Here is a 20,128-nt window from a genome sequence, read left to right as displayed (position 1 = left end):
TTTCTGTGTTTGTGTGTGAAATGTATGCGCAGTAGCCGCACCTGCATCCTCAAAGCAGCAGCGACAAGCATGCGTCTGTCTGTTAAAGGATTACATCGGTGACAGCATCCAAGTAGGCATGTCAGACAGTCCGTACCTGTACTGGCAGGAAAAAGAGGCAATTTGGAGGTCCCTGTACAAACTGGCTCTATTTTACCTGAGTTGCCCCCCCTCCAGTGTGTACTCCGAAAGAGTGTTTAGTGCAGCCGGGAACCTTGTCAGCGAAAGGCGTAGGAGGTTGCTTCCACAAAATGTGGAGAAGATGATGTTCATAAAATGAATTATCAACTCTTCCAGGGAGACCAGCCTCCAGAACGTACAGAGGAACTTGTGGTTGTGGATTCCAGCGGGGACGAATTAATACTCTGTGAGGATGAGGATGTACACAACACTGAAGAGGGTGAGGAATCGGTGGATGAGGAGGATGAGGACGACATCTTGCCTCCGTAGAGCCAGTTTGTGCAGGGACAGATTAATTGCCAGCTTGTTTTGTGGGGGCCCAAACGAACCAATCATTTCAGCCACAGTCGTGTGGCAGACCCTGGCACTGAAATGTTTGGTTTGTTAAAGTGTGCATGTCCTGTTTATACAACATAAGGGTGGGTGGGAGGGCCCAAGGACAATTCCATCTTGCACCTCTTTTTTTTTTTAATTATGTACTGTTTGGGGCCTAGTTTTTCAAACTGCCATCCTGTCTGCCACTGCAGTGTCACTCCTAGATGGGCCACGTGTTTGTGCTGCCCACTCATGTCGCTTAGCATAGTCATCCAGCAACCTCGGTGCAACCTTTTGGACATAAAACACTATTGTGAGGTGTGAGGTGTTCAGAATAGACTGGAAATGAGTGGAACTTAAGGTTATTGAGGTTAATAATAGCATAGGAGCAGAAAAACCCACAAATTCTGTGATTTTAGCTGTTTTTATGCTTTTTAAAAAAAAAATACAGATCCAAAACACAAAACCCAGAACCCATAACACGGAAGGGTGGTTTTGGCGAAACCAATCCAGATCCAAAACACGAAGAAAGATCCAGATCCAAACCGAAACACATATATATATATTGTGACGTTCAGTCGGGTTAGGGGTCCCTCTCCTGGGGTAGATGGACTCCTTCCTTACACACACAGCAGCCGGGAATCAGCACACCAGTCTGGATGCGAGTACAAGCTGGTCGGCGCCAGTCTTTATTGTACAATATCAGCAATTACATAAAGAAAACATAAACATAAATCCTAGCCCTGTCTAGGCTTTAATTTTACAAGTGATTTCCCTCACTACAAGAACCTGGCAGGGCCTAATACCCTCACCAGCAACAAAAGCACAGCACAGTCCTCACTACTAGGTTTCCAAGTGTCTCTGAGCAAACTCCCTGCCTGCTCTCCCAGGTGAGATACTCAGCCCCAAACAAACCAAGCATATCTTGGCCACTCTCAGCTGGAAGCCCTAATGAGCCTGTTACCAGGCTGAAAGGCCCAAAATCTGGAGTGGCCGTGGGTGGAGCCCATCCTCTCCTCACACCCACAACCCCCAGGTCCCAAACCAGCTTTTCCAAAAGCCGACATTCTAGTCTGCTCACAACACAGACTTCTCCTGGGTTTTTTTAGAACACATAGGACAGGAATTTGGGACAGATGTACCTGCCACAGACCACTTTACCAGTAATCCTATCACAATATATTTTATATATACACACACACTTAATATAACTTTATATTTTAGACCTGCCGCAAGTACCCTGCTTATATTTAAGTGGATTGTGTTAGGCTTAGAACTACTGGCCTGTCATCTATTCATTTATGGGTGAGCTGTGTATATTTCCAGCCCTGCTACCTTGGTTTAAGTCCAGGGTAGTCCTTGTAAAAGATGAATAGGAGTGCCAAAGTAAAAAAGAGACAGAGACTACTGCCAAAGTGTACAACTGCCATCAGTGTGCCTATGTTTCATACAGACAGGGATATCATTTAATGCTCCAGGGAAAGTTTAGTGTGTGTTGGAAAGACATGTTTCCAATAGGTTCTGCTCAAGTAAGAGCTGGTTTATGGTTCCCTGGGGAGAATGGAGGACAGAGGGTCGGCCTCCCAGCCAGGTAAAAGTCTGATTAGCAGGATGTTGTTGTGCTGCCTAACAATACGCCTTTTACACCGATTTCAAAATCCTGGGTTTTTGCATGTGAACGCGCATCAACCTGGGATTTTTGTCACTGTAAATGTATACACTTGGGTCCAGGGACCCGGGAATTCAACTCGGGTAGTTTGCAGGGTTGGCCACGGGTAGTTCATAGGGCCCTATTCACTACAATCTGATTACATCATCTCAATGCGTCCACTGCAACGCTGGAAGAGCCGGGTCACTGCAGACCTGACTCCGGTGCGACACCTACAGCTGCAGCCTATGTCGCCAGGACCTGAGTCATCAAAGACTCAGGTTCCCAGAGTTCAGTGCCAGGAGAAGGAATCAATGTGTGCCCATGGAGGTGGTACCCGGCAGTCTGTCAGTGATCAGACAGCTGCCGAAGTTGGACTCTACTCTCACCCTCAATGTGACGCAATATGCAGCATCAGTTACAGTGGGGTCGGGCATAGTGGTGGTTGTGACTGATAAGACCCGCAGCCACGGCTAATGCCATATAAAAGATAGACATTATTAATTTTGTAAGATATGATCATATTCTGGATATGTGTTTCAGATTTAGGTAGCATGATTTGGAGAGATATTGAATGTGGGGAACAAAGGAAAGTTCAAAGTCAAGGATGACACCTAGACAGCAAGCTTGTGGGGTAGGTATGATTGTCGAGTTCTAAACACAGCCGCTGACATTGTAACATAGTATTTCTCATGCAGATACACCCGCAGCTGCACACAGAATACAGGCATGCCACATATCATTTTAATTAGCAGAAGCTGTTTGTGAGTCCTATTCACATCACTTTGCGAAAAAGAAGCATTTGAAGGTAAAATGTTGCACGGAAAAATGCTGAACATCGATCACGCGTTATGTTTAACGCGACTTGTAGCGCACGGAGATAAGATGTATGTGGACACATAGGATGAGAACCAGGATAGGCCTGTGACCTAGGGATTTTTGTGTTTGTATGAGAAGAGAGTGGCTAACAGTGTCAAATGCAGCAGAGTGTCATGTCGCATTGGTGGCATAGTCAGACCATGTGAGAGTGTGTGGTGTCCCTTGGGACATGACTAGCACTAGAAAGTGCAAGGCCACCCCTCTCCCCTTCAAACAACGGCTGTCATTCCTATATCAGGACAGTATGGAGGCATTCGGTATGGCGTCCCAGCTGCCGCATGACTGGCAGTTCGACTCCCGGCTGCGGCTTCGATCGGGATGCCGGGCGCCTGTCTTCCGGCGTCGGGAAAATGACAGGCATCCACATTTTAGATGCCTGTCATTTAACCCTAGGCGGGATAGAGGATTCAGGAAGCCGGCGGTCGGGATTGCGGCCGCCGGCTTCTTAAACGTATCCCGTATGGAGGTATGGATGGTGATGTCAGAATAATGTAAAGTAAGGATTAAGTGTTTGATGTTAGAGGAAGTCTGAGATATGGCTTAGACATTCTGGCTTGTTAAAGGTCATCACAGGTTTCATGGTTGAATTGAATAACAACATTTGCTGGAGCTTATTCTATATTAAAAGAAGGGCCTGTATGACACTATGATCTATAGAGACACAGATGTGTTGTTTGGGTTACTTATACAATGCAATGGTTTCTGGGGCTAACTCACTGGAGAAAAAGTTTCCTACACAAGTTACTTCCAAGTCTTAAAAAAAAAAGTCTAATGAAAACTATTTCGGTTGACTGTTACTATAAGAAGGCAACTTATGCGGTATAATTAATTGAAAAACTTTGACATATAATTGGTTTGTGGGATGTTGAGAGTAAATTAATAAACTATTTTTCTTATTTTAGGCAATCCTTGAAGATTTCCAGGTTTATATGAGGCGCCGATCTTGCCAGCATTTGAACTCAAACTTTTTATTGCAAAGTTCCCTTTCTGGCTCTTTTAAAACAGAACCCTTGTTATACGATTGCTGTGTGTATATTTATTATGACTCTTATGCCATGTCACTGTTTGTTCAGCATACTTACAGATTTGGTAAACAGTTCTGCACGGTGCATGAATACATACGCACAGACCTGTTTGAAGTTCTGTCGCACTCCATAATGGTACCTATCATTATTTGCCAGCATCATCAGATTAAAAGCTTGTGTTGGACAGGAGCCAAAACGTCCCCGCCAGTTTAAACTCCTGTGGTGGTCTGGCTCCTGTTATGCTAAACTCATGGAGGTAAAAAGACCCTAGCACTGTTATTTTGAGTGACACTGGGAAAATTGACAATTTACAGACAGTGGTTATTTATTGCAGATCTATGTGGTAGAAGAAGGTTCTTACAAAATGGTACCCATCTTATTAGGACTTAGTTAAATGCCTTTTTAATGTGTAGTGCTGCGCATGCGCTGCTTTAACGGATGTAACATCGCATGCGCAGCACTGATTACAGCTGCGGTAAGTTAGAGTAGATAGGTAAAACTATCTACAGTATTTCCCGAAAAGCTGTCATCGCAAAAATGACAGCCTTTCTAAATAGATACTTATGGAGAGGAGAATGATGAATTCCTCCGGTAATTAAGTACAGCGTTCCCGCAAGGCTGCCCTTACAGCCTGTGGGTGCTGTCTTCACCCACGGGTCGCAGTGACCCTCGGGTGGAGAAACGTGCGGTGACCCGGTCACCGCCGGAGAATATAAGCCAGTCGCATGCGCCCGGCATCTATTCTCCCTGTCTTCAGCGCTTGGGGGCTGCCCGGCGTGTCCGTAAGTGCCGGGCACACCCCCAAGAGTGATGAAAAGGGGATGCGTCTTATAGACATGCCCCTTTTTCAAGGGCCACGCCCCTTTCAGCGCGCACACAAAGGTGCCCTCTCTGGCTCTGGTGCCCTGCCTGCCGCCAGAGCTAGAGTGAACACTATATGTAGAACTCCATGCGAGTTCTAAACCTAATTACCTCCAGAGAAATTTTAGTTATGATGAATAGGCCCCTCAGTGATTATCATTACAGCACGTTAAGACCCATCGGATCAGTCTGAGCAATGGATTTACCAACAGACAATTTGTCATTTGGTGAACAGAGGCCCCACTACTATGGTTAGCCTATGCACACAGATAAATAAGGACATTAGATCTTGGGGGCCTGGGTCACTTAAGACAAAGGGGCTCATATGGTTTAAAATTAAGAGCATAGGGTAATCATATCAAAGAGGGAGAGATAGTTACTAACAATATATATTTAGGACAATTTCATTTGTATATAACAAGATTTGTAAAACTTTCTGTTAAGTTCTCGTTCCTAAATTGATTTAGCTTTTGTAGTATTTATGCTCTTGACTTGTAAACCTCTGGGTTAGTAAAAATTTATAATTAAATAAATAAAAACACTACATAAAATGCTCAATAAAAAAAAATATATAAATAGAATACTGTATATGTATTGTTAAATGATAAGTGTGCTATAGCGAGTCTATCTTTTGTATGTGTTATTATAACCAGCGGGGACTGAGACAGAATAAATAAGTGGTGGTGTGATGTGTTATAGATATGTTATTGTAAATGCACTGAAAAGAGCAGTTTAACAAACAAGCTGATTTCATTTCTGATCAGGAGCGTTGGTTCTTCTGCTTGTGGGACGCAGATTGTATTCCAAGACTTTCTTCCTTGTTTCGGCTTGCACCATGTGCCAGCAGTACAGATATACTATAAAGTTGTGTGGGGTGGGTTCTGGTGAACAGTGTGCATGGCTAGATTACTCTTGTAGATATGTGGAGTGCCACTTGGCATCCGCTTAGTGTGTTGGTCCCTATGCCCCTATGATCCAGCTCAGCATACAGTAGAGCCTGATTTAGAAAAAGGAGTAGGTCCAACTAAGCGGAATCAGTTTACAACACAAGCAGTGTAAAGGAAATGTTTATTGTATGCATGTACTGTAGATAAAATACTGGCTGATTTTAGATGTAGCACAGAAATACTGGGCATCATTATTTTAACACTGTGATGTAAATTGAGTGAGGACATGCCCCCTTTCAGCTCTATATCTATAGACTCATCTCAAATTTTGCCCCTATAGCTCAACATGATAAGTTAATAGACCTTTTGGATGAATTTACAGCAAAATGCAAATTGTGATTGTATGATAGCATAGTGGTTAGCACTGCTTTCCCACAGCGCTAGAACCATTAGTTCAGTTTCAACAATTTTATGTGTTTTCACCTGGGCTCTCTAGCTTTCTTCTATAGTCACACTGGTTTGTTAAATTAATTTAAACATAATGATCTGTACAGTGTGTATGTGTTCACCTAATGAAGAATTTATATTGTATGATCAAATGGGGCAGATAATCATTAAAATACTGTATAATATTAAAGTGCTATATAAATACAGAATAATAAAAAATAATTGAGGTCAATAATGCTCATGGCCACATAGAGTATAAGGGTTAAGTATGGGATCCTGACGGTCACAATGCCGATGGTCAGAATACAGACAGCAGTATCCCGATGGTCAAAATCCAGACAGATTTTGGTAATTATTGTAACGCCAATCGTAACCCTAATCAATCCTTCCCGCAGCCTAACCCTAACTGACCTCTCCCGCAACCTAACCCTAACGATCCCCTCCCGTAGCCTAACCCTAACAATCCCCTCCCACAGCCTAACCCTAACGGTCCCCTCCCGCAGCCTAACCCAAACGGTCCCCTCCCGCAGCCTAACCCAAAGGGTCCACTCCCGCAGCCTAACCCAAGGGGTCCACTCCCGCAGCCTAACCCAAAAGGTCCACTCCCGCAGCCTAACCCAAAAGGTCCCCCCCCGCAGCCTAACCCAAACAGTCCCTTCCCGCAGCCTATCCCAAACGGTCCCCTCCCACAGCCTAACCCAAACGGTCCCCTCCCGCAGTCTAACCCAAACGGTCCCCTCTCGCAGTCTAACCCAAACGGTCCCCTCTCGCAGTCTAACCCAAACGGTCCCCTCTTGTAGCCTAACCCTAACGGTCCCCTCCCACAGCCTGACCCTAACGGTCCCCTCCCGCAGCCTGACCCTAACGGTCCCCTCCCGCAGCCTAACCCTAACGTTCCCCTCTCGCACCTGACCCTAACGTTCCCCTCCCGCAGCCTAACCCAAAAGGTCCCCTCTCGCAGCCTAACCCAAACAGTCCCTTCCCGCAGCCTAACCCAAACGGTCCCCTCCCGCAGCCTAACCCAAACGGTCCCCTCTCGCAGCCTAACCCAAACGGTCCCCGCTCGTAGCCTAACCCTAACGGTCCCCTCCCGCAGCCTGACCCTAACGGTCCCCTCCCGCAGCCTGACCCTAACGGTCCCCTCCCGCAGCCTAACCCTAACGTTCCCCTCTCGCACCTGACCCTAACGTTCCCCTCTCGCAGCCTGACCCTAACGTTCCTCTACCGCAGCCTGACCCTAACGTTCCCCTCCCGCAGCCTGACCCTAACCGCCCCCTCCCGCAGTCTAACCCTAACCTTCCCCTCTCGCAGCCTAACCCTAACCATCCCCTCCCGCAGCCTAACCCTAACCTTCCCCTCTCACAGCCTAACCCTAACGTTCCCCTCTTGCACCTGACCCTAACCTTCCCCTCCCGCAGCCTAACCCAAAAGGTCCCCTCTCGCAGCCTAACCCAAACAGTCCCTTCCCGCAGCCTAACCCAAACGGTCCCCTCCCGCAGCCTAACCCAAACGGTCCCCTCTCGCAGCCTAACCCAAACGGTCCCCGCTCGTAGCCTAACCCTAACGGTCCCCTCCCGCAGCCTGACCCTAACGGTCCCCTCCCGCAGCCTGACCCTAACGGTCCCCTCCCGCAGCCTAACCCTAACGTTCCCCTCTCGCACCTGACCCTAACGTTCCCCTCTCGCAGCCTGACCCTAACGTTCCTCTACCGCAGCCTGACCCTAACGTTCCCCTCCCGCAGCCTGACCCTAACCGCCCCCTCCCGCAGTCTAACCCTAACCTTCCCCTCTCGCAGCCTAACCCTAACCATCCCCTCCCGCAGCCTAACCCTAACCTTCCCCTCTCACAGCCTAACCCTAACCATCCTCTCCTGCAGCCTGACCCTAACCTTCCCCTCTCACAGCCTAAACCTAACCATCCTCACCCGCAGCCTAACCCTAACCATCCCCTCCCGCAACCTTACCCTCCCCTTAGTGCCTAATCCTAATACTCACCATGGGAGTCAGTTGGGATTGTGACCATCCGGATGACACCCTCAGTATTGTGACTGTCTGCATTCTTACTGTCGGGATCCTGACTATAACCCCAGTATAAAAGCCAGGGAATTCAATCACTTAGGGACAATTTGGTTCAAAGTGGGAAAAAATTCTGCAAAAGTGGTCATAGAATCCTTTGTACGGAGAGGCTGGTGTGTAAGTGTGCTTCAAAATACCTTAGATTTTTGTTTCAGGAGCTGCCAGGGTCTTAGAGGGGACCGCCCTCTGGGCCCGATTCAGAGGTGGACGCAATGCCGATGTTTGCACAGTTGAGCGATTATTTGCTACTGCGCATGCGCAAAAAGTTCTGAAAGTCCCTACAGCGCATGCGTCCCCAGAGTGTACATAGAAACTGCTGTTGTCTACAGTAACACTGGCATTAGAACTGGTGAAGCAAAACCATGGGCGGTCCAGGAAGGTGACTGGGAGATGGCCTAAAGTCAACACAAAAAAGGATGACTCATGCGTGTGTTATGTTAGTGTCAGGCGCGTGTCAGTGACCGTGGCTACATTCCAAAGTGCAAAGCCGCAGCTACAGCTATGCCATGCTCATGTTAAAAGTTGTTGGCACGACTTACTGCCTTCCAGCACTTCGATGGTCACTCCTTCTACTTCCGCCTGCCGTACGGGTACTGCACCATCTGTTGCTAGGCGATCTGGACGCCGGACAACATCACGTGTTACTGGAACACCGAATAATCTTCTGTTACTTTGATTGGTTCTTCATCTGTTAAATAACCGGCGGAATCTTCACGGCCTTGCTGGCTATAGCATTTCTGTACGTGCCCTTCCGGATCCTGCTTCTGGACTCTGGCCCTGATTCAGAGGCGCTCGCAAAAAGCGAGCGCTCGCTCTGAATCAGGGCGGGCGCTGGTTTTTTTTAGTTGTGGCCTCTTGGGCGGTGGCATAGCTGTGGGTTACCACCCACAACTTATGCTAGCGGCCAGGTGATGGTCGCGATGGTCAAGACCACCGCGACCATCGGGTTGCGACGAGACCCTTGCGGTAGGGTCTCATTGCCGCAAGCCCCAGAGAGCTTCCGGCTCTAATAGAGCCGTAAGCTCTCCCACTGACATCACTGGAAGCTCTCCCACTGACACCACAAACGGCAGGCGTTCGCTTGGGAAAACCTCCGTTTGTGAAGCCACCCCCCCGCCACGCCTACAAAACGCTTGCGAGCGGGTCTGAATCAGGCCCTCTGTTCCTGCATCTCTCTAAGCCGTACCTCGGTCATCAGGCCGCATCATATCCTCCCTGCTGCATCTAATCAACAGGCTATACCAGCCACATCAATTCTACCAGCTCCTTGCTGCATCAATTCAACCGGCTATACCATCCACATCAATTCTACCAGATACTTGCTGCATCAATTCAACCGGCTATACCAGCCACATCAATTCTACCTGCTACTTGCTGCATCAATTCAACAGGCTATACTAGCCACATCAATTCTACCTGCTACTTGCTGCAACAATTCAACAGGCTATACCAGCCACATCAATTCTACCAGTGCCTTGCTGCATCAATTCAACAGTCTATACCAGCCACATAAATTATACCAGCTCCTTGCTGCATCAATTCAACAGGTTAAACCAGCCACATCAATTCTACCAGCTCCTTGCTGCATCAATTCAACCGGCTATACCAGCCACATCAATTCTATTAGCTCCCTGCTGCATCAGTTCAACATTCTATACCAGCCACTTCAAATCTACCAGCTACTGGCCATACCAGCCATCTGAATTCCACCAGCTGCAAGCTGCATCAATTCCACAAACTGTACCAACCACATTATTTCACCAGCGGCAATTGCCGCATCTGTACCACCATTGCCACATTAGCCACATCTGTACCACCATTGCCACATTAGCCGCATCTGTACTACCAGTGCTGCATAAACCGCATCTATACCACCAGTGCTCATTAGCCGCATCTGTGCCACCAGTGCTGCACTAGCTGCATCTCAGTTACCGGCTCTCGTTAGTGTCATCTTCTATTCTGGTACTCCTGGGTGGTCTATGTAAACCCCAGGTGGCCTGAACATTCCTACTGCTAAAGGAACAATGGGTGGCTGTTAGTGACAGAAGATCTCGTCTTTTGAGTTTTGGGGGTTTACGCAGGGTACCCTGGGAAAACTGTAACAGGTCACTGGAATTTCAGACACTGCGCCAGCCATAGGATGGTGTAAGTGAAGTGCGCCAATGGTGGAGTGAAACCCACTGGAAGAGTTGCACTGTGCACGGTCATTTAAAGTGAGCGTCCCAGGGCTTGCCCAGTCCAGAGCATACAGAGTCCACAGCATGCTAGTACACAAGGGGCAGGCGGAAACTAACATTTGCATATTATCACTGCTGTGACTACAAAAATCCACTGCTGCAATAGCGTCCACCTCTGAATCAATCCCTCTGTCTGGTATTATAGGGAAATGGGTGTTGATTCTTGCACTCAACTGTTATGTGTATTCTGCTCCAGTGTATGGTGTGCATGCATGTGTTGTGTGGGTGGACAGAGATATTGTAGAATTCGACAATTGGGCATGCGTAGTGTGTGTTCTAGTCAATTGAACAAAACATATAAATTACTAGTTAAAAGTCAATAATTGGGGAACAACCACACACATGTTGAAAATCAATGTTCACTGAGTTGAGCGATTTTTTGCTACTGCGCATGTGCGAAAATCCCTAAGAACTCGTACGGCATATGTGTGTACACACAGAGGCACAGTTGCGAGAAATGTATTGGCAGTTCCTGGCCGGTGGCTATAAATGGTCCGTCAAATAGGCGTGTTATGGGAATGTCGCTGAACTAGTTGCTTACACAGACGCTTAATCGTTCACATAGGAGGCCATACTCAGACAGAAAATCTGCACATGCCATAGGCTGGTGCAAGTCTCGGTGGTGCAACCACTTGTAGCATCTATAGACACTCAAAGTGGGCATCTCAGTCCTTGCACAGTCAGACGCACACCAGGGGAAGGGCTAATACTAGCATTTGTATAAAGTTGAAGGCACGACTACGGCAAAAGATGCAAAAGCATTTTCAAAAGCGTCCACCTCAGAATGAGGCCTTGTATGAGGAGAGGAAGATGGAGCTGGTGAAGAATTGGAAAGGAGATAAGCAATGGCTGAGTAGAGAAAAGCAGAAAGGCCTCAAATTCTAACACACTGAAATGATCAATAAACTGAAATGATAAAATTCAAACGGGATGGTTACGGGGATACGGGATACCGGCGTTCGGGATCCCAGGGGTCAGAATCTCAATGCTGGCATCCCGCCAGAGTTACAATACCAACACTTTGTTGATTGGTATTCTAATCCTCTCCCTCTCCCTACCCTAACCCTCCCTCCCCGCTGCCTAACCCTAACCTCCCCTTCCCCGCAACCTAAACCTAACCCTCCCTTCTTAGTGCCTAACCCTCCCCCTAGTGCCTAACGTTAAGCCTCCCCCTAACCTTGCTACTTACCTTAGAGCATTCTGACGTCAAAATCCCCTATTCAAACATCTGGGTGGTTATATGAAATTAAGCATTTCCAAGCCTAAAGAACTCTGAAATTGGCATCTTTAAAAGTACTTGACAATTTCATTTGACAATCTATTGCAGTCTACTGCAAGGTATTATATATAAAACTAATAGATAAAATGGACAACATCACTCATTTAAAGGGCCAAATATCCATGCTGAGGTCTTCATTTTACTCTCAAAAAGCCTAAATTGGAAGATAAGGAACTACTGCTGATAGTTAATACATACTGTACTTGCCTACTCTTCCGGAAGTTGCGGTAGACTCCCGATTTTTCGGGTAGCCCCCTGCACCCCCGGAAGAGTAGGCAGATTTCCAGCATCCCGCCAACTTCCTAAAGTGGGCAGGATGGGGAGACTACGAGGAATTTGCTGGTCCATAGCAAGGGGCGGGGCTAAAATGAAGCAAATGGCTTCATTTAGCCCCGCCCCCTCCTCATGGACCCGCAAATCGCAGCCTTTTTCCGAAGCTTCAGCAGCATCTCCTCTTTGGGCTATTCCCGTAGAGAAGGTTGGTAAGTTGGTAAGTATGAGTTAATTTGACAAATTTGGTGTTTTACTGCTTTCCAAAAAGTCTTTTTATATATATATGTTGTTATTAATATATTCTATGATGACTTTTTAGTGTATTTTTAAATATCCCTAATATGCAATAAATACTTAAATATTTATTTATATCAACTATGGAATAATAGGCCTGATTCAGCAAGGATTGCAACTGCTAAAGCATACTCAGATGGTCGATTGTTGGCTACTGTGCATGCGTATGCATCGCAATGCGCGAATGCCTCAGTGAGTACGCAGACCCATTGCAGAGTGATTGACAGGAAGTACCATTTGGGGGTCGTGATGGGGGTGGTGGTCGGAGAAACGCAGGTGTGCCAGTGCGTTTGAACGCCATTGCAGGGGCGTGCATAATGTAATAGCCACTGCAATGGCATACGCAGCATGAGCTCTCACTGCGTGCAACAAGATTATTTAGGTAAGGTTAAGGCTGCAGTAATTCTGCGTGAGGGGTCGATGGTACTCGATGTTTCCGATGTTTGAGGAAGTTTGCAAGGTATTACGGATGTGAGAGAGGGGAAGTGGGCGTCTGCATGTTGCCCGTGCGAGTGCTTTTCGATTGCAAGCATTAGCATACTTTCGCAGCAAAACTGCGTGCGCTATTGCAGCCGCGATCGCATCAACATTCCTTGCTGAATCAGGCCCAATATTTGTAGCCGAGGACCTAATGCTGTCTACTGCCTTTTGATACTTGAAAATTAGCTATAGCTGAAAACTCCTGCCCTACAGGAGGCGGGGGAAAGACTGCTTTGCGTCGTAATAACAAAGCACTCAAGGGGGCTCTCCATGTTACTGGGCACTGATTGAGTTCGCTACCCTCTGGCCGTGGGTGGCACTGCCGGGAGGCGCCCCCCCCATTGGCTGGCGCCCCTGGCAAGTGCCATCCTGGCCATAGGGTAGATACGCCCCTGCCCTAAGCTGTTTGCCCATAGCAAACTTTGATGGAGGTTTTGGCGACAGATATTACAATGAACAGTATCTCTGGGAAACCCTCAACCTAGAGATGGCATACACCCTGCATCATCGGTAGTTATGCCACGGATCCTAATGCTTGGTTGTAGTGAATATCACATGATGTGTATGTCAGCCACTCAAACATAGCCTAAAAATGTAATTCTCTTTTATATAGCAGCCACTATAAGTTAGACATGAGAAAATATTTGTTATCAAGAACTGAGTTACAAAGTATATACATATGTTTGAAGCCAGTCAAATAAGAGTGACTTTGTAGTACTAATCTACAAAGCCAATCTCTATGTGTGTCTTACAAAAATGCATTTACTATTGAAGCTGAAATAGAACATTTAGTAAAGATGAAGTAAACAATTCATGGAAGACAGTGGTCTCACTTACGTTTGTTACAGTATCTACCATTCCATCCTTCCTTACACTGGCATTTGTTGGGTTCAATGCAGGTTCCGTGTGACCCACAGGTGGGTTCACAAACAGCTGCAGGGAAAAGGTGTAAGCTTTACAATGTAACACAACTAACACAATGGAATAATATGTATACTATCATACACACACATTATATATATACACAAATTTGTTGCCACCTGTAATACTTTAGGTCATCTACAAATACATAAATTAATACATACTGTGAACTGACAGCTTCCAGATGGTGCTTACTAAGTAATTTTCTTGTACAGTCTGCTTTGTCAGGACGCAGTAAATTTACAGAAAATAAGCAATTTCTCCTTGCCGATCTCTATCACTAATCTAACAGAGTTCACGTCTATTAGATCATCCACCTTGTCTGGCATCGATCTCACTGCCACAGGAACCAGCACCTTTAAATACCTTAGCTCCACCCCAGCTCCATCCTAATTGGCTGGTTTTAAATCCATGTTTTCTTCTCCCCGAGTCTGACACGTCCCTCCTTTCCTACGTAAAGCTGACTAACCCAAGTGTTCTGTTTGACTTGTCTGACTGTAGCCCCATACTGAGATCTGCCCACAGAGAGAATAATCTTCCCTAAATGTAGTTTTGAGTCCCTTACTTTGCCACATATCTCTCCCCCTAGCGTTGCAGAATCAGGTGTATCAGACAACTTATGCACATTTCCTGGATAGTGTGTCCAAATTGTTATGTAATAGACCAGGTCTATGTTGCATTGCAAAGCAGAAGGGCTGTAGAGTCAAGAATCCGGCAAGTCACTTTCTTGTGTACCTCGAGTTCGATCCGCAACCAATGTAATGGTGCATGGCTAGTGACCAATGTAAATTCTCTTCCTATCAGGTAGTACAGAAGGGCCTCTGTAGCTTACTTTATCGCTAGGCACTCTTTTTCTACCATAGCAAACTTCTGTTTCCTGGGAAGCAGTTTAAGATTAAGGTACAACACTAGGTTTTCCACCATATATCTACCTTTTGACAACACCGGCTCCAATCCTACATCTGAGGCATCCCTTTGAAGAAAATACTACAACCAAAATCTTGGCCATGTAGCAGACTGAAGATCTGTAAATGCAGCTTCCATGTCATTAGACCAAATTATCCAATCTGGGCAACAGACAAAACTATCTAATCTGGGCATCACACCAAACTAGCCATCTCGGTTAATGATGTGGCCCTAGTGGCAAAACAGGTTGTAAATATTACAGTGGTTCTCAATCAATTCCCACCTGCGTACCCCTTGGTGTTTTATGTTATTTGTACACCCAAAGTTTGCAAGCAATACATTTGTAATGAATATCATTTCTATTAGATAAAATGTTTAGGGTCAGCTCTATATACACCTGTCAGCCATAACATTAATACCACCAGCCTAATATTGTGTGGGTCCCCTTCGTGCTGCCAAAACAGCTCTGACCCATGAAAGCATGGACTACACAAGCCCTCTGAAAGTGTTCTGTGGTTTCTGGTACGTTAACAGCAGTCCAGTAACTTGTGAGGTGGGGCCTCCGTGGCTTGGACTTGTTTTTCCAGCACATCCCACAGATGCTCAATTGTATGGAGATCTGGGGAATTGGGATGCAAAGTCACCACCTTAAACTCTTTGTCATGTTCCTCAAACCATTTCTGAATAATTTTCGCAGTGTGACAGGATGCATTATCCTGCTGAAAGAGGCCACTGCCATTTGGAAATACCATAGCTATGAAGGGGTGTACTTGGTCTGCGACAATGTTTAGGTAGATATTACATCATCCACATGAATGGCAGGACCCAAGGTTTCCCAGCAGAATATTGCCTAGAGCATCACTGCCTACATTGGGTTGCTTTCAGTTTCTTCTCATAGTGAATCCTATTGCCATCTTTTATGCAGATAAACAATGCATACACATCCAACCATCCACATGCTGTAAAGGAAAATGTGATTCATTAACCAGGTCACCTTCATTGCTCCATGGTCTAGTTATGATGCTCATGTGCCCATTGTAGGTGCTTTTGCCGGTGGACAGGGGTCAACATAGGCACTCTTGACTTACGCAGCAAGTTGCGATGCACTGTGTGTTCTGACACCTTTGTATCATAGCCAGCTACAGTAACACTTCTGTGTGATCGGACCAGACGGCTAGCCTTTGCTTTCCACGCGCATCAACGAGCCTTGGGCGCCCATGACTCTGTTCATCGGTTGTCCTTCTTTGGACTACTTTTGGTAAGTACTAACCACTGCATACCAGGAACACCCCTCAACACTTGCTGTTTTGGAGATGCTCTGACCCAGTCATCTAACCATCACATTTTGGCCCTTGTCAAAGTCGCTGAGATCCTGTTACATGTGCCCTGATTAGCTCTCAGTCGCTATCCTAGTTACCTGGACTCTGGCTGCTACGTGCAGCTACTCACCTGTTAGTAGTCTCGTTACCTGACCTCAGCCTGATGGACCAATCACAGGAGACCTCTCCCTTCATTAGGGATTCAGGTCAGTTCCTGCCTATCGGTGATATTACTAAGTTTCTGCACCTAGTGGATGCTCACGTGGTCGCTGTATGCTGTGCAGTTCCTTGCTCCTGAACCCCTGTTCCTGTGTCCAGTATCCTGCCATTGTATACCTTTGCTCCAAGACTCAGTTCTCAGTGTCCTGTCCCTGCCAGTCCTACTCCTGTGTCCTGCTGGATTCTGCCCTATTCACTTGTCCATTCCAGCTCTGTGCCCGTGTCTTGCCAAGACGCTCCAGCTTACCTTCTGTGTCACCTCCAGTTTGTGTCTAGTCCTAGCGTGTACCTGTGGATTCATCCTGTCAGTTCAACCATGTCAAGTACTGGTTCTGTTACAATCTCCCATCTGCATCCTGAGTAGCTGGCCTGCCACATTGTGTATAAAAATCTATTTCAATCGATTGCAGATTGCAGAATTGCCACAATCAATTGAAAAAGGGAAAGATTTTTATACACAATCGATTGCAAATTGCACGATTGCTGCAATCAATCTCTGATGTATAGGGGCCTTAAGCTACTTGCAAAACCTGTGCTTGTTGCGCAGCAGTGACTACCAGAATGCCTTTTTAGCTCCCCTTCATTTTATCTGTTTGACCCCATGGGAAGTGGAAACTGGCTTCCTTAAACATCACACATATTATAACACTTATGACGCCAGCACCTTAAAGATGATGCTTGCAAAGTAATTTCTATGTAATAACAGTCTGCTTTATTCCTCCGGATGGCGGACAACTACAGAAAGTAAACAATTTTGACTTGGCGATATCTATCACTAATTTAACAGTGTTTACCTGACTATTAGATTGGCCAAATTTTCCCAGTTCTATCCTAATTGACTGGTTTTAAACCCATGTTTATTGAATCTGCCAAATCTGCCACCTCCCTCCTTTCCCAAATAAAGCTGCCTAGCCCACATGTTGTTTGACTTGTCTGAAAAATGCCCTACCCTGAGTCCTGCCAGCAGGAGGGAGAGCAAATACATTTGGGAAGTGCCTTTTTTTTTTACACAATACATTGTAAAAAAAAAATAATTATTAATATTTCAATCTTGGCACAGGTCTATATTTACAGCTTTTGCTGTAGCAAATCTTAAGTTATCATGTACAAAGTGGGGTTATAAGAAATGTAGCTCAACTCTCATGGACTTGTTCATAAGTTATCTTATACTGTTACACTGTTGAGCTAAAATTTTCTTAAAAAATAAATAGTTCAAATAAGTACCACCACTTACTAAAGTACTCGACTGAGTATTATCACAAGTAAAAAAACCAAAACTACTTTACTATTTGAAATTAAAAGAAATTAAAAGAGCCAAATCTAAATATGACTGACCTTTGCAATGTTCTAATTTAATTAAAAAATTCCTGAAAGTATCATAGTTATAATTTTCCTGAAAGTATCATAGTTATAATTCTCCTGAAAGTATCATAGTTATAATTCTCTACTCACGTTTTGAGCAGAGATCTCCTTGGTAGCCCTTGGAGCACTTGCATTTGTTCTTACCACTGCATTTGCCTCCATTTCGGCATGGCTGGTGACATTTACCTAAGGAATCCCACAAAAACACATACCATTCTTAAATTACAAATCTCAATTTACATAAACATCAATCATCCTTATCCGTAAAGGAAATGAGTATAAGTCCACCTAAACACTGGTGTTTATTTCAATATACTGTATTTATTTTCATTTCTTTGATCTAAGACATTTTGCTAAGTACCAGACACATTCAATTTACTAGATCTTTTTTATGGAAACAAAACATAAAGACGCCTGCAATCCCCATGACCATATGCCATACATGTGAACACTGAAAAACCTTATAAAGATTACTGTTTTTAGGCAAAAACACGTACCTGATTACACATCATTACATACTCTGGCCCCCAACTATCTACTAATAAAATACAGAAACATAATCCTGTGTCTATATTCTGTTGTATGAAATATCTTATAAGGCATCTGCCACTTTTGCTGTGTTTCTATGGGGCAATAAAAAGATAACAAAAAGAGGGCAGTGATCAATCATTAATATGCAGATAGTTGTTGGTTGTCCAACAGAAGAACAACTGGCACCTCAGGAAAAGGGAACAAGAAATATTGCTAACATGTGCTTTGAAAAATTTACTAAAAATAGATGCACTTGAAATTATAGTTATTCAATATTTACCTCATAACAGGGACGCCATTATAAATAGTGGGCCTGGTACAAAGAGAAGGCATGATTGTTACTGTATGTGTTGGCATGTTCATGCCCTGTTAGGGGCATGGCACCACCTCTTTGGCAGACCAAGAACCAGGGTAGGCCTGTAACCCACCCAGAGCCGTTAACTAGACTTTTTGGTGCCCTGTGCCAGAGAGAGCATTGGCGCCCCCCCACCACCATTATTTAAATAGTGACATAAGATAGTGCACCTAAAAAAGGGCCATGGCCTCATGGAGAAGGGCCAGGGAAGAGATAGGGGAGGCCAGTAGATGCTGGGGATAAAAGAAGAGGAAGCTACAAGTGAGAGTGATAGTAAACAGGAAAATTGCCAGGCCCAAACAGCGCCCCCTGCCCTGCGGTGCCATGTCACTGGTCGCACTACCCTACATACGGCCCTGAACCCACCGTTATCTGTACACCGGTATACGACCTACTCATTAATATGAGCTGATTACGCAAATTAATTACATGTACATTAAGATGGTCTCTAACAAAAATTATAATACATTAGAATTAGGAAATAAACTGACCGCATAACAAACGTTTCATTCAATGTCATAAAAAGTAACCAGTTATTATGAAATATGTCATGACTACATCAGTCATTTTATCATTCCAATATAGGGCTGTATTCAATTAGGCTCGCACTCGCGATACTTTTTCGCCTGCCGCACTTTTTGCATACTTCACGTGTTTTGAACGCGAGAACTTTTCGTGCGCGCCCCCGCTATTCGCCGTATTCAAGTCCAAAGGATGCGAAAACGCGTCCCGGTGAAACTCAAACATGCGAAAAGTGCTAACAGTTTTGGGGAAATCAGCCTGACACCCCCCAAAAGATGCACTAACATTGGGGATGTGTATAGATGTCCCCGATTAGCCCCCCCTGGAGCTATTTGGGGTATTTAAGTGCTTTCAATTGCCTCTATATAGTGGTGAAGAATAGCATTTAGCAGGTTTTTTTTGGTGAAAATAAGTAGTTCTGTCAAATTTGGGGTACTTGAAAATGGGTGCAAGCAGTGGCGTAACTATAAATTTGCTCCCCCATGCCAAAAAAGTTTCAGGCGCCCCCCCCCCCCCCGCCCAAAGATCAAACACACCCAAAGCCTACGTTTAAGGTGTGTGGTTACATGATACAGCAATGTGCCTTACACATTATGACACACTAAGTAATGCCACTTATAACAGTGTGCCACACCGGAATGCCCCTTACAACACATTATGCCACACCGGAGTGCCCCTTACAACACATTATGCTACACAGCAATGCCCCTTACACATCCCACGCAATAATGCCACATATAACACATAATGACATACAGTAAAGCGCTTATAACAAATTTATGCCATGCTGTAATGCCCCTATTTCACATTATGCCACACTGTAATGCCACATACAACACATTATGCCACACAGTAATGCCCCTTACACATTATGCCACACAGTAATGCCCCTAATAGCACATTGTGCACACAGTAATGCCAAATACACATTATGCCAAACAGTAATGCCCATTACATCCCACCCTGACAGATCTACTTCACCAACCCTCCTTTCTGTTCCTGCCAGTCCGTCACCTCAGCTCAAGACAGGTTGCACAGTTTTTATGTCCGTGTAGAACCAGATTATTGGGAACA

At 45.4% G+C, this 20,128-nt stretch overlaps 1 protein-coding gene across 1 annotated transcript in view; it reads right to left on the bottom strand.

Moving 5' to 3' along the window:
• The window catches only part of WIF1 (Wnt inhibitory factor 1), a 162,542-nt gene that overhangs the window by 7,616 nt on the left and 134,798 nt on the right, over window positions 1–20,128 (bottom strand). The window contains exons 8-9 of the mRNA XM_088463143.1: window positions 17,737–17,832; window positions 13,757–13,852 (exon numbers count right to left, since the gene is read on the bottom strand). Of these exons, the coding sequence (XP_088319269.1) occupies window positions 13,757–13,852; window positions 17,737–17,832 (192 nt within the window). The remainder of the gene's footprint in view (window positions 1–13,756; window positions 13,853–17,736; window positions 17,833–20,128) is intronic.

Source organism: Taudactylus pleione, unplaced genomic scaffold (assembly GCF_031769625.1).
Source record: "Taudactylus pleione unplaced genomic scaffold, aTauple2 ptg001327l, whole genome shotgun sequence".
Classification (NCBI taxonomy): Eukaryota; Metazoa; Chordata; class Amphibia; order Anura; family Myobatrachidae; genus Taudactylus; species Taudactylus pleione.
The sequence above is the reverse complement of the archived record's forward strand: the minus strand, read 5'-3'. Positions and strand labels throughout refer to the sequence as shown.